This window comes from Dromiciops gliroides, chromosome 6 (assembly GCF_019393635.1).
Source record: "Dromiciops gliroides isolate mDroGli1 chromosome 6, mDroGli1.pri, whole genome shotgun sequence".
Classification (NCBI taxonomy): Eukaryota; Metazoa; Chordata; class Mammalia; order Microbiotheria; family Microbiotheriidae; genus Dromiciops; species Dromiciops gliroides.
Window position 1 is genome coordinate 231,577,360 of NC_057866.1, and position 13,045 is coordinate 231,590,404.

At 36.6% G+C, this 13,045-nt stretch overlaps 1 protein-coding gene across 1 annotated transcript in view; it reads left to right on the forward strand.

Moving 5' to 3' along the window:
* Positions 1-13,045, forward strand: part of PPA2 (inorganic pyrophosphatase 2) — a 127,217-nt gene that overhangs the window by 101,522 nt on the left and 12,650 nt on the right. The window contains exons 9-10 of the mRNA XM_043970983.1: positions 5,764-5,849; positions 7,475-7,544. Coding sequence (XP_043826918.1) covers positions 5,764-5,849; positions 7,475-7,544 — 156 coding nt within the window. The remainder of the gene's footprint in view (positions 1-5,763; positions 5,850-7,474; positions 7,545-13,045) is intronic.

Below are 13,045 nucleotides of genomic sequence, written 5' to 3' on the forward strand. Positions count from 1 at the left end.
CAGTGACTTGGGCCCCTGGCCCCCAGCAAAAGAAGCTTGGGACAGTGCACACTGTACTCCAGGAGCAGAATTCAACTTTAAAAGGCATACAGGAGGCCAAAATATGAATAAAAACAGAAAAAAAACAAACCCTTGCTAAAGAAAATTACTATGGCAAGAGGGAAGACCAAAACATAAACTCAGTGGAGGACAAGAATCAAAACCAAAAAGCTCTCTTGGAAGAGCTCAAAAAGGACTTTATAAACCAAATAGGAGAGGTAGAGGAAAAATTAGGAAAAGAAATGAGAGCTATAAGAAAGACAGTCAGTAGCTTGGGGAAAGGACCAAAATTTACTGAGGAAAACAACTCATTAAAAAATGCAATTGGAAAATGGAAAATGGAAAAGGAGGTGTAAAAGTTCACTGGGGAAAATAATTCCTTAAGAATCAGAATTGGGCAGATGACTCAATGAGACAAGAGGAAGAAGTAAAGCAGAATCAAAAGAATATAAAAGTAGAAGATGAACAATACCTTGTCAGAAAAACAACAGACCTAGAAAATATACCTAGGATGGACAACCTAAGAATAATTGCACTACTGAGGACCATGATCAAAAAAAGAGCCTAGACATTATATTGCATGACATTATCAAAGAGAACTGCCCAATGTCTTCGAACCAGAGGAAAAAATAGTCATAGAAAGAATCCACTGATCACCTCCTGAAAGGGACCCCAAAACGAAAACTCCAGAATTATCAAGTAAAGGAGAAAATACTGCAAGCAGCCAGAAAGAAACAAATTAAATATCAAGGAACAATAATCAGGATTACACAGGACCCAAAAGCTTCAACATTAAAGGATCAGAGGGCTTAGCATATAATATTCTGGAGGGCAAAGGAACTGGGAGTACAACCAAGAATGTACTACCCAACAAAATTAAGCTTAATCTTTCACGGGAAAAGATGGGTTGGATGTTCAATGAAATAGGAAACATTAAAACTTTCCTGATGAAAAGCCCAGAACTGAACAGAAAATTCCATCTAAAAATACAAGACTCAAGGGAAGGATGAAAAGGCAAAACAGGAAAAAAACCAAAACATGTTATTCAATAAGGTTAAAATATTTACATCCCTAAATGGTAGGAAGATACTTGTAACTCTCAAGAGAACTGTATATTAAGGCAGATAGGAGGAGTACACAAAGACAAGAAGGTGTGGGTATAAGTTGATGTGATGATATTTTTAAAAAACCTTAAGAGGTGATAAAAAGGACTATACTGGGAGAAGAGGAAAGGGAAGACAGACACAAAAGATTTATTACAATAGAGGGAAAAAAGGGAGGGGTGAGCATTGTTTCAACTTTCCTCTCATCTGATTTGGCTCAAAGAGGGAATAACATAACACACCCAGTTGAGTATAGAATTTTATCTTAACCTATAGAGAAGTAAAAAGGGAAAGGGGAAAGAAAAGGGTGGGGTGCTGATAGGGTAAAACTAGGAGGTGAAAGGGGAAAAGGCAAAAGGGAGATGGGGCTGATAGAAGGGAGGGTAGACTGAGGGAGGTGGTAGTCAAACCAAAACACTGGTGAGAAGGGACAGGGGAAAAGGAAAGAGAAAAGTATAAACAAGGGGAAAAGTAAGATGCATGGTTAATAATCATAACTGTGAATGTGAATGGGATGAATTCTCCCATAAAATGGAAGCAGATAGCAGAGTGGACTAAAAATCAGAATCCTACAATATATTGTTTACAAGAAACACATTTGAAGCAGAGCATAAAGGTAAAAGGTAAAGAGTAAAGGTAAAAGGCTAGAGCAGAATATATTATGCTTCAGCTGAAGTTAAAAAAAAAAGCAGAGGTAGCAATCCTTATCTCAGACAAAGCAAAGGCAAAAATAGACCCAATTAAAAGAGATAAAGAAGGAAACTACACCTTACTAAAAGGCACCATAAACAATGAAGTAATATCAATACTAAACATGTATGTGCCGAGTGGTACAGCATCCAAATTCTTAGAGAAGAAATTGAGTTATAGGAAGAAATGGACAGCAAAACTATATTAGTGGGGGACCTCAACCTCCCCCTCTCAGAACTAGATAAATCAAACCACAAAATTAATAAGAAAGAAGTTAAGGAGGTGGTAGAATTTTAGAAAAATTAAATATGATAGACCTCTGGAGAAAACTGAATGGGGATACACATGGGACCTACACAAAAACTGACCATGTATTAGGGCATTAAAAACCTCATATTCAAATGCAGAAAAGCAGAAATAGTAAATGCATCCTTTTCAAATCATGATGTAATAAAAATTATGTGTAATAAAGGGCCATGGAAAGATAGATCAAAAATTAATTGGAAACTAAATAATCTTATCCTAAAGAATTTGTGGGTCAAACAACAAACCATGGAAACAATCAATAATTTCATCCAAGAAAGTGACAACAATGAGAAAACTTACCAAAACATATGGGATGCAGCCAAAGCAGTTCTTAAGGGAAATCTCATATCTCTGAATGCCTACATGAATAAAATAGAGAAAGAGGAGATCAATGAATTGGGTATGCAACTAAAAAAAGCTAAAAAAAGAACAAATTAAAAATCCCTGATTAAATACCAGATTAGAAATTCTGAAAAAATAAAAGAGCGATGAATAAAATTGAAAGTTAGAAAACTATACAATTAATAAATTAAACTAAGAATTAGTTCTTTGACAAAACCAATAAAATAGATAAATCTTTGGTTAATTTGATTTTTAAAAAAAAGAAAGAAGAAAGCTAAGTTATTAGTATCAAAAATGAAAAGGGTGAATTGCACCACCAATGAAGAGGAAATTAAATCAATAATCAGGAGCTCTTTTGCCCAACTATATGCCATTAAATTTGACAATCTAAATGAAATGGATGAATATTTACTAAAATATAAACTACCCAGATTAACAGAAGAGGAAGTAAAATCCTTAAATAAGCCCATTTTAGAAAAAGAAACTGAACAAGCCATCAATGAACTCCCTAGGAAGAAATCTCCAGGGCCAGATGAATTCTACCAAAGTGAATTCTACCAAATTCTACCAAGCATTTAAAGAATAATTAATTACAATACTATACAAACTATTTGGAAAAATAGGTGAAGCTTTGTACTAAATTCCTTCTATGAGACAAATATGGTGCTGATACCTAAACCAGGAAGAACAAAAACAGAGAAAGAACTAGTGACTATTGGTGATGGAATTCAAACTCAAGTCTCTTGATTCCCAAACCAATGTTTTTTCTGTCGTTCTCTGTTTCCTCTCATAAAAATTCTAGAGTGTATGACAAATATTACTAGACACAGAAGTTGATCCATATTGAAGCAATCTGTTGTGGCTTAAATCCTTTGTCTGGAAGAAGCCCTTGATTTTAGACTGTATCCTTCTCACATGTGAAGAAAACCTTTGCACTTTTCAGAAGAAGAAATGTTTCCAACCTTTCCCTTAAAAAACATGTATTCGTGGCAAATGACGCCACCTGCTGGAGACTTAACTGTAGAAAAGTTCCTCCATGAAAGGAAAGTCTTTGAGGACAAGAACATACGTCTTTTCCTTGGTGTCAGGAAGTGACGTTGGCTAGTGGGAGGAAGAAGGAAGAGCTGGGCGCTCTGACTTGTGCTCTTTCCTTTGGACTCTGGTGGAGAGCAGAGCTAGAAATGCACTCTTCCTTTAATAGATAGGAATCTAGGCCTTTTCTTTTCTCTTTACCAAATTCTTATTCTCCTTAATAAATGCTTAAAAGTCTAACTCTTGCTAAAGCTTATAATTTATTGGCGACCACTCATTAGATATTTTAGACAGTTTAGCTAGAATTTTAGCCCTTAACAGTGGATAGAGCACCGGTCCTGGAGTCAGGAGGACCTGAGTTCAAATCTGGATTCAGACACTTAACACTTACTAGCTGTGTGACCCTGGGCAAGTCACTTAACCCCAATTGCCTCACAAAAAAACACACCAAAAAAACAAAACAAAACATGTATTCCATCTTTGAATCACCACAAATTCTAAATCAATATGGTGCAAATAATGTTTCATTGTATGAAGCACCTCAAACCTCCATGATGATTTTATAATTCCATTTGGCCCTAGGCCAAATCTATATCTATACTGTTACAGGTAAAACTAAATGTGTGTAGGGTGTTATTTCTTTTGTGCAAAAATTGTGTAGTTTGCATATTTTTGTGCCAGATCAGTAATTTTGTACATTACTTTCTTCTTCTATTTAACCTATGGTATCCAGTCCATTGTCCAAAATAATAAAAAATGACAAATTAAATGCTGGGCAAATTATAAAGAATTGGTTACACTGCCACATTGTCAATGGATTTCAAACTGGTGGAATCTTTATTAATCATACCTTTTGATCCTATAATCCCAATATTGAGAATATATACTAATGGCATTATTGCAAACAAAAGGTGTGGGTGTGGGTGTTGGGGGTGTGTGGGTGTTGGGTGTGTGTATGTGTGAAAAATCATTTAAAGATATTTAAATCTATATTATTTGTAATGGTAAAAAAGTAGGAACAACCCAAGTATTTAATCATTTGGTAATGGTATGTCAATGTAATCAAACAGAATGTAATCAAGAATGACAAGTATAAGGACCAAAAATAGAGAAGCATTTATGTGAAATAACATCAAGAAAAAAAAATGAACCTCAAAAAATGTTTATATACTGTGAATGTATAAAAGGAAAAATGCACATAAACTTGGCACTGAATGGATAAAAGAAGAGAGCAGAAGGGTATGTGGTATGGCATAGTAGAAATAACCAATAGGTTGTTACAGGTATTATTTGCATGCTGACTTTTAAAATTGGACATAATTTTAGATACAGGTTAATTGCATTTATTGTTGTTTGAAGTTAAGTTCCAAATAAGTTATTGTTTAAAACCATGGTCTCCAAACGCTATAAAACTTGAGGACAAAATATAACTTGTCCAATTAAGGTAGTCGCAGAGATAGCTTCCATTCTTTTATCCATTGTTTCACAGCTTAAAAAAAAAAAAAATAGACAATCCTATTGAATGCCAAGACCAGCTCTAAATAGCTGGTTAGTTTGGTAATTAATATGAAAGCCTTTGCTTAAAATTTTCCAGTGCACCAAAGGAAGCATGGGTTTTGTTTCCTAGAATGAGCATCTGAATTCTTTATATGCTTTCACTGAAAGGTCTCTTTTCCCCTTCAGTTAGGTCAATATAGGCCTGATAAAACTTCCTTTGGAAGGTCAAGTACCAGTTTTTGTGAAAACCACAGAAGTGCCAAATCATTCCCAAGTATTTCATTTGGTTTTAGGAGCAGGCTAGTAAGGGTGATAGAAGCACTGATGTGGAAAAATGGAAAAGCCCTTTAATGGAAATTACTTGACTTTTAGAAAAAAATTAAGTATTTCCTATTTTAGAGTAATAAAGCATGATGAGACATTCTCTGTAAGCTCCAATACTCTTTTTTAAGGCTCCAATACTCTTTGACTTAGTATCTGGTGCCTTTATGGCAGATGTCATGATTGCGGAGTTTTTAGACTGTGTAATACTAGCTAATGCTACTAAAAATTAAATTCCAAAAGTAGTAGAGAATTTAAAATTACCTTGATATGACTTAAATTTTACAAAATTAGTGCATAATGAACTTTACTGCTAAATTAGTATTTAACAAACTTGCTGGAATTATTCATGTGTTTTTCCTTTAGAATAAATATATTGCATTGCTTAAAAAATAACTGGCATTTTAAAATATCTCTTTTGCTGCTAACCTAGGATTTTGCTCTTCAAGTTATTGAATCTACCCACAAATATTGGAAAGCCTTGCTTCATAAAAAGGCTGATGGAAGAGATATAAATTGGTAAGAATCTAGTCTAATTGATTTATATTTTATATTCCTTTACTTGTCTTATTATTCAGTACATGATAGTTATGAGCCCTCCTTCCTCTGTTTTTTAAAGGTCTTATGTGCCTATGATATTTTTCTTTAAAAAAGATGTAAAACAATAGAAAATAATGATTACAAGTGTATGTTCACTTCTAGTGAACTTTTTATCCAGGGGTAATAATTAAGGTAGTGTTTTTAGGGGGAAAAAATGGAACCAAGTTTTCAAACAAATTAGTCTCTTTCAGAAAACAAAATTTACCTTTTTTTTTTTTTTTTGGTCCTTTTAGGTAATGATACTTTCAGTGCATTTAAATGCAGGTGTTCAGGATTATGGCACAGCATTCATTCACTTAAATGATGCCTTCCTTTGTTTTTAGCAAAATCCTATGGGAATCATTGAAGGCTGCACAGGAGGTTTCCAAAAATAACCCTAATCGTAACCTGGGGGAGCATTAGCTCCTTGAGGGCAGGCACGTTTTATTTGACCTCCTCCATACTTGATATATAACAAGTGCTTAATAAGTGAGTGTTGATTTGATCATATCATAAAATCATATGGATAAAGACCAGAAGAGACCTTCAAGGCCATCATTTTATAGAAAAGTTGAAGTATCCTGCTCAGTGTCACCTGGGTAGGAAATGACAGTGCCAGGCTTCATGCATAGGAGCTCTCTCCAGAGCCAGCACTCTCCCCACACCAGACTGAATAGAATTGAAGTGAATGGTGTTTAACTGAGGCTAAAATGATTCTGCCATCTGTATGTAAATATATACTCTTCATAATAAATGAAGGAATGAATGAATGGATAAAATACACCTAGTTAAAACAATAGGATTGCATTTGTTACTGACCAAGGAATGTACTAAAATATTTTCTGTAAAGGTGTTGTTGAGCCTGAACCAGGAGGAGCAACCTGTTCTCCCCTCTAACCATTCTTAGTTCTCAATATGAAGATTTCGAGAGACTCTACAGTCTCTTTTAGAGGCCAGTTATGATGTTGGCCAATTCTGGTTGTCAGGAAATTCTTCCTTAGAAATCATGTAAATAGGGGCAGCTAGGTGGTGCAGTGGATAGAGCACCAGCCCTGGAGTCAGGAGTACCTGAGTTTAAATCCGGCCTCAGACACTTAACACTTACTAGCTGTGTGACCCTGGGCAAGTCACTTAACCCCAATTGCCTCACTAAAAAAAAAAAAAAAAGAAAAAGAAAAAAAGAAATCATGTAAATATCTTGTGCTATAATTTAAGTTTATTTATTCTAGATTTCCTTTTTTAAGTTATTAATGATGACAAAGTATCATTATATAAGAGCCTTCCAGATAATAGATGAACATGAGTCTAAGTTTAGTGCCCTTTTCAAATGCTGATCCTGAAGACCCTATAATATGGGGCACACATTTATCTTATAAAGGATCTTTGCAAACTTGCCTAAAATAAATGGACTGAAATTTTAACTCTTCTCAATGATTTTATTTCATAATTTCACGCTTAGTCTGAGGGTTTGTAGTTGTACAAACTGTTTGTGGGGGCAGTGTCTTTTGTTTGGTTATTTTCATTCATCATTTTCCTTGTTTAATGTCTACCTTTTTATATTTCAGTGTTAATGTGCAGGTATGTGACAGCCCTTTCTGCTGCAGTGAAGAGGAAGCCAGATCCATAGTGCAGTCGGTAAGGGAGAGAAGCATTAATTGTATTTTAGCCTCTTATATATGGTGTGGGGAGGAATGCAGAGGTTCTGAAAATCCAGCAGTGAACTGAGACAAAATGCATAAAAAATGAGGCCTTTTTTGAGGCGTGAACTTAAAAAATAGCATTGAAATCTACTAAAAAAAAAAAAGAAAAACCCACAGAAAAACAACCAGATAACCCCCCAAACCTCTCTGGTGGAATCTTAATTGTATTTTCCTGAAGGCTCATTAGTTTTTAGTTGATTTCCTATGATGCTGTTTTTCTTAATACCAGGTAACAAGACGAATTATTATTTGTGTGTCATATACTCTCTTCTCTGATGCTCTGTTGCTATGAGTTACCACCCAATGCTAGGACCGAGGCTGACTGCTGGTACTATCTAATCATCAGGGCTGAGCCATATTTTTTCTTATTATTATGGAATTCTGTGTTATAAATTTATTTTTGTATAAGAAAAATGAAATATTGAAGATTTTTTAATTTTTTTTCTTTAACAAAGGCCATTTATCTCCTATTTGGGTAAAATTCAGATCACAAATTTCTTTTTCAAGCTTTTATGATAATCTTGGATTTCTCTGTTTCCTAATGAAATACTATCCATGGAGAAGTTCATTTATTATTAATTTAAAGTTTTATATTTGGAGGCTATTCAGCAAGCAGATTAATGTTCAGATAACCAAGCTTTATCATGGCAAATTTAGCTGTTTCATTTTATTTTTTTTTAAGCATGTTTTTAGCAGGAAGCAAATAGAAAAATTTTAGGGCTGAAGATACCATATGTAAATTTAACTTTTTCTAAACTTAAATACTTCACAAAATTATTATCTTTATTCCTTGCTGTGGAATCCAGGTGACCATGGTTTCTTGAAGACTATGCTAGTGGAACATAAGCTGTTAGATCTTTCTAGACTGAAAAAGGCTGGTGACAATCATGGATAATGCCTCCTCACTGATAGTGTGACCCTGAGCAAGCCCTTTGACCTCGTCAGGCTCGTTTTCCTCATCTGTAAAATGGGGAATCATAAAAACCTACCTTCTGAGGTTGTGGATCAAAGGATATAACCTAGGGAAAGCACTTGTGTGTGAGGAATTACTTGGTTGTGTCAGCCTGTGAAATGAAGAAAAATATAAATGGTGCTCATTCTATGCAGCAAGCTCTCTCGTGCTTCTGCAGTGGCAGTCCCGGGACTTCAGCCTAATTAACAGCAACAACAACAACAACAATAACATTTGAAGGTTTGTTGTTGTTCAGTCCTGTCTGACTCTTCATGACCCCGGCTCATTTTACAGATGAAGAAACTGAGGCAAACAGGGGTAAGTGACTTGCCCAGGGTCACGCAGCTAATAAGTGTCTGAGGTTGGTTTTGAGCTCAGCCGTTCATGTCCAGAGCTCTATTGAGCTCAGGTCTTCCTGACTGCCAGGGCTGGCACTCTATTAGCGGCACCACCTAGTGAGTGTCTGAGGTTGGATTTGAACCCAGGAAGATGAGTCTTCCTGACTCCAGCCTCAGCACTCTATACACTACCACCTAGCTGCCTGCTTTAATGTTTGCTGTGTGCTTTATATGTATTATCTCATCCAATCCTTATAACAACCCTATGAGGCAAGTACTATTATTATTCCCATATCACAGAAGAAACAATTAAGTCTAAGATTGGTCAGGCAATTTGTTCAAAGTCACTTAGTAAGTATCTGCTGTATGATCTGAACTCAGCCCTGTGTGTTTAACACTCTATCTGATGCACCACTTAGCTGCATAGGAATCACCCTATTCTAAAAAATATGGTCATTAAAAGTTAAAAAGTAGTAACTTTGGTAAATGCCCTCTGGAACAAAATGTGGAGCCACTTGTACAAGTGATTCAGACATATCTTCATCTAATATACTAATATTACTTCCACAAGTTGTCCTGCAGCATCAGTATTTTTAACCCTGTAGAACCTTTCCTGTGTCATCCCTTCAGCATTGACATGTCTGAAGGAGCTTTATCAGGGTATATATTCCCCAGCCCTTCCTTATTTCCCATATACTGGGCTTTTTGTTATCTTAGAGATGCTTTTGTGTTTAATTTGTCAAGCAGTTTCCCAGCACAACTTAAGATGTTTACATTCTGCATCAAGCCTTACTGGGTTACTTTTAGTACTATGCCCATATGGAAACAATAAATTCTAAGCCTCCCCAACTGCTTGGTTGCCCCTGAAGAAGTAAATTGCTCATTAATCAGTAGTGCATGTGTGCATGCATCCCAGTTATACCATCATGACCTGGATTTCGGAATGCCCTCAGAGACTAAGGATATGCGCTATTCAGCTGGGTGGTAGGACTGGGAGATTCCCATTTCCACAACTTGGCCACACCAGGCTGAGATGTGGAGATGAGGTTTTTTGATAAGGAAAATGACTGCTTTCTAGAAGGTGTTATTTTAGAACCCACAAAGAAAGGAAACATACCGGACTTTGTACTGAATAAGTGAACAGGAACTGATACAGGAAGTATCTGTGGGTGAACCACTATGCAATACTGATCAGAACACAATGAGGTTGAACAGTATTGGGAGTGGGAGAACCAGAAGAAAGCCATCATGTGGTTTCCTAATTTTAGAGAAAGGAATTAAAACAATGTGGTCTGTTAGGAAAATAATTTGTGCTACCACAGCCATACAGGCAGCGAAACACAGGGCACTCTCAGGATGGAGCTTGGAAATGGCAGACACTCCTGTGTGGCCTTTGGCTTTTATAGCCCTTCCTCACCTGGACCCGCCCTTCCTAACCTGGACCCTCCCTTCCAACCTTTCCAGGCATCTAATACTTTACTCTCCCCAGACCCTCTGTGATCTGGTGACCCTGGCCTCCCTCCCTGCTCTTCCTCCAACAAAATACTCCATCTCTCAGCCCCAGACATTTTCAATGACCCCCTTAGAGCCTTCCCTCTATGGAATATCTCCAATTGATCCTCTATGTGTCTTCTTTTGTACATAGTGTTACTATGTTTCCCTCATTAGAATGTGAGTTCTGAAAGCACAGAGACTGTTTTAGCTTATCTTTGTATCTCTAGTGTTTTAGCACGATGCCCAGCATATAGTAGGTGCTTAATAAGTGCTCATTGACTTGACTTTTTGCCTTTGGAAAAAGTCATGGTACCTTAGTGCATGGAATCTTTCCTGGTGTTCCTTGATCATGAGAGAAATTATCCAACTAGGAAGGCCTTCCTTTGGGAAATCTAATTCTCCACAGCTCAGAGGACAGTGGTAGCCCAAGGAGAAGAATTGCCTACTTGTGCACAGGACCTGATGGTTACAAAGTGCTTTACATCTAAGAATAAGTGATTGAACTATAGACATTTGTAAAAGGAAACCAAAAAAGGAAATTGAAATGAATGGCAAGCACAACCAGTCTTCACACATAGTAGGCACTTAATGAATGCTTGTAGAGTGAATGTTTGCCGATCCAAGGATGCTTTAAACTGGGTGACAGAACAGAACCACTATATATTGTCCTAGAGGTCTAAGATATAGTAGTTGACCAATGGCAACAGCCTTTACTCTCCGTAAATGGGATGCAGATGTCAAACTCTCTTCACTTTAATTTCAGCTATTATAATAATACCCTCCTAATTTGCCTCTCTATCACCAGCCCTCCCTCCCATCCATCCTATACACTACCTCTAGCATAATGTCTTTGGGGCTCAGGTATGATTCTGTCGTTCCCCCTACTCAACAACCTTCCATGACTCACTATTACCTTTAGAATAAAATACCAACTTGCTATCAGGCATTTCGGACTCACCGCAATCTTTATCTGATTGATCTTCTTAGTCTTATCTCACCTTATTTCTCTTGATAGAAGTGATTTTCGAGCCAAAATGGACTACTTGAAGTTTTTCAGACTTTATGTATTGTATGCTTTTTCCATGGCTTCACTAAGCTGTTCCCCATGTCTGGGATGATCTTCATCATCTCACCCTTCAGAATTCTTAGCTCAAGGTCCTTTCTTTCATGAAGCTTTGCCTGACCCCCCCCCCCCCCGCCCCAGTAGTTCTCTCACCCTCCTCAAATATTCCTGGAACAGTTTATCTCATATTTTCTTTGTGGTTTCACTGCCCGATGTGTATTTTACTCATCTCTATTGATGTTGTTTACCCCTCTACCCAATATGTGCCCCCTGAAAAACAAGGACTATTCTGTTTTTTGCCTTAATAAACATTTTCTGATTGAGCAAATGAATGAAATCAACCAACCACATTTCTTTAAATGGGCTTTGTAGTATGGGGGGGGGGGGGTCTGCCTGACTGTAGCACATAAACACTAGCTTATCCATATTCACTTGTTATTTCTGAGCCTTAACTGTCTTATAACTTATTGTCTTATAACTTTTACTTGGTAGCAAAAAAACAGGATATCTGGGGAGCCTGAATGATATAGTAGAAAGAACTCTGGCATCAGAGTCAGAAGGCTTGACTCAGAAATGCCAGTTACTATTTGTGTGATCTTAAGCAAGTCATTCACCTTGAATCTCAGTTTCCTCATCTTTAAAATGAAGAAGTTGTGGTAGATGGCCTCTGAGGTCCCTCTCATCTCTACATCTGTGATCTCAGGAATCTCTGTTCATCTAGTATAGGATTTGGCCTTCTCCTGTATTTAATTATAATTTAGAATACACCTGCACAGATTTGTGGGTCGAGTGATGGACTGATTTTTATTTCGCAGAAAGTATTGTTATCAGTTCTAAACATTTGCCAACTTCATTATTACTCAACCTCCTGTAAAGAAATCACGTTTTATCACCCTTTGTCCTCCCTTTTACAGATAGAATTTTCCCTTTTCAATTAATCCCATTATGGTTCTGTATAACAAAATTATATCAGAAAGCCCATCCTAGTGCTACTCTGCTAATGTGAATTTAACAAATTCTGTTACAATGTGAATTCTTGAGTAACAGTTGCATTCCCAAGGCCATTTGCACATATTAGTCTATTTATTCAAGTCAATCAATCAATTAACACATGTGTTTTAGTGCCAAGCACTGTAGCAGGTTCTGGTGATACAAATACAAAGAAGAAAACTGCCTACTGACAAGACCCCTTTGTCATGGTACTTATGTCTCTCATATAATGCACATCCCTACATGATATTAATTATTTTTCTTTTTTCTTTCTTTCTTTTTTTTTTTTTTGCAAGGCAATGGGGGTTAAGTGACTTGCCCAGGGTCACACAGCTCTTAAGTGGCAAGTGTCTGAGGCTGGATTTGAACTCAGGTCTTCCTGAATCCAGGGCCCTTGCTTTATCTACTGTACCACCTAGCTGCTCCGATATTAATTATTTTTCAAAAAAATGAAAGTGCTTTTGGAAATGTTACAATAGTTCCATTCATAGTATTCTGGGTTTTAGAGGTAGAAGAGACTTTAAAGATCAACTAATCCTCTTTCCGGATTTTATAAATCACTCAGTTATTTTGGTAAAGAGTTCTACCTTGTTATTGGT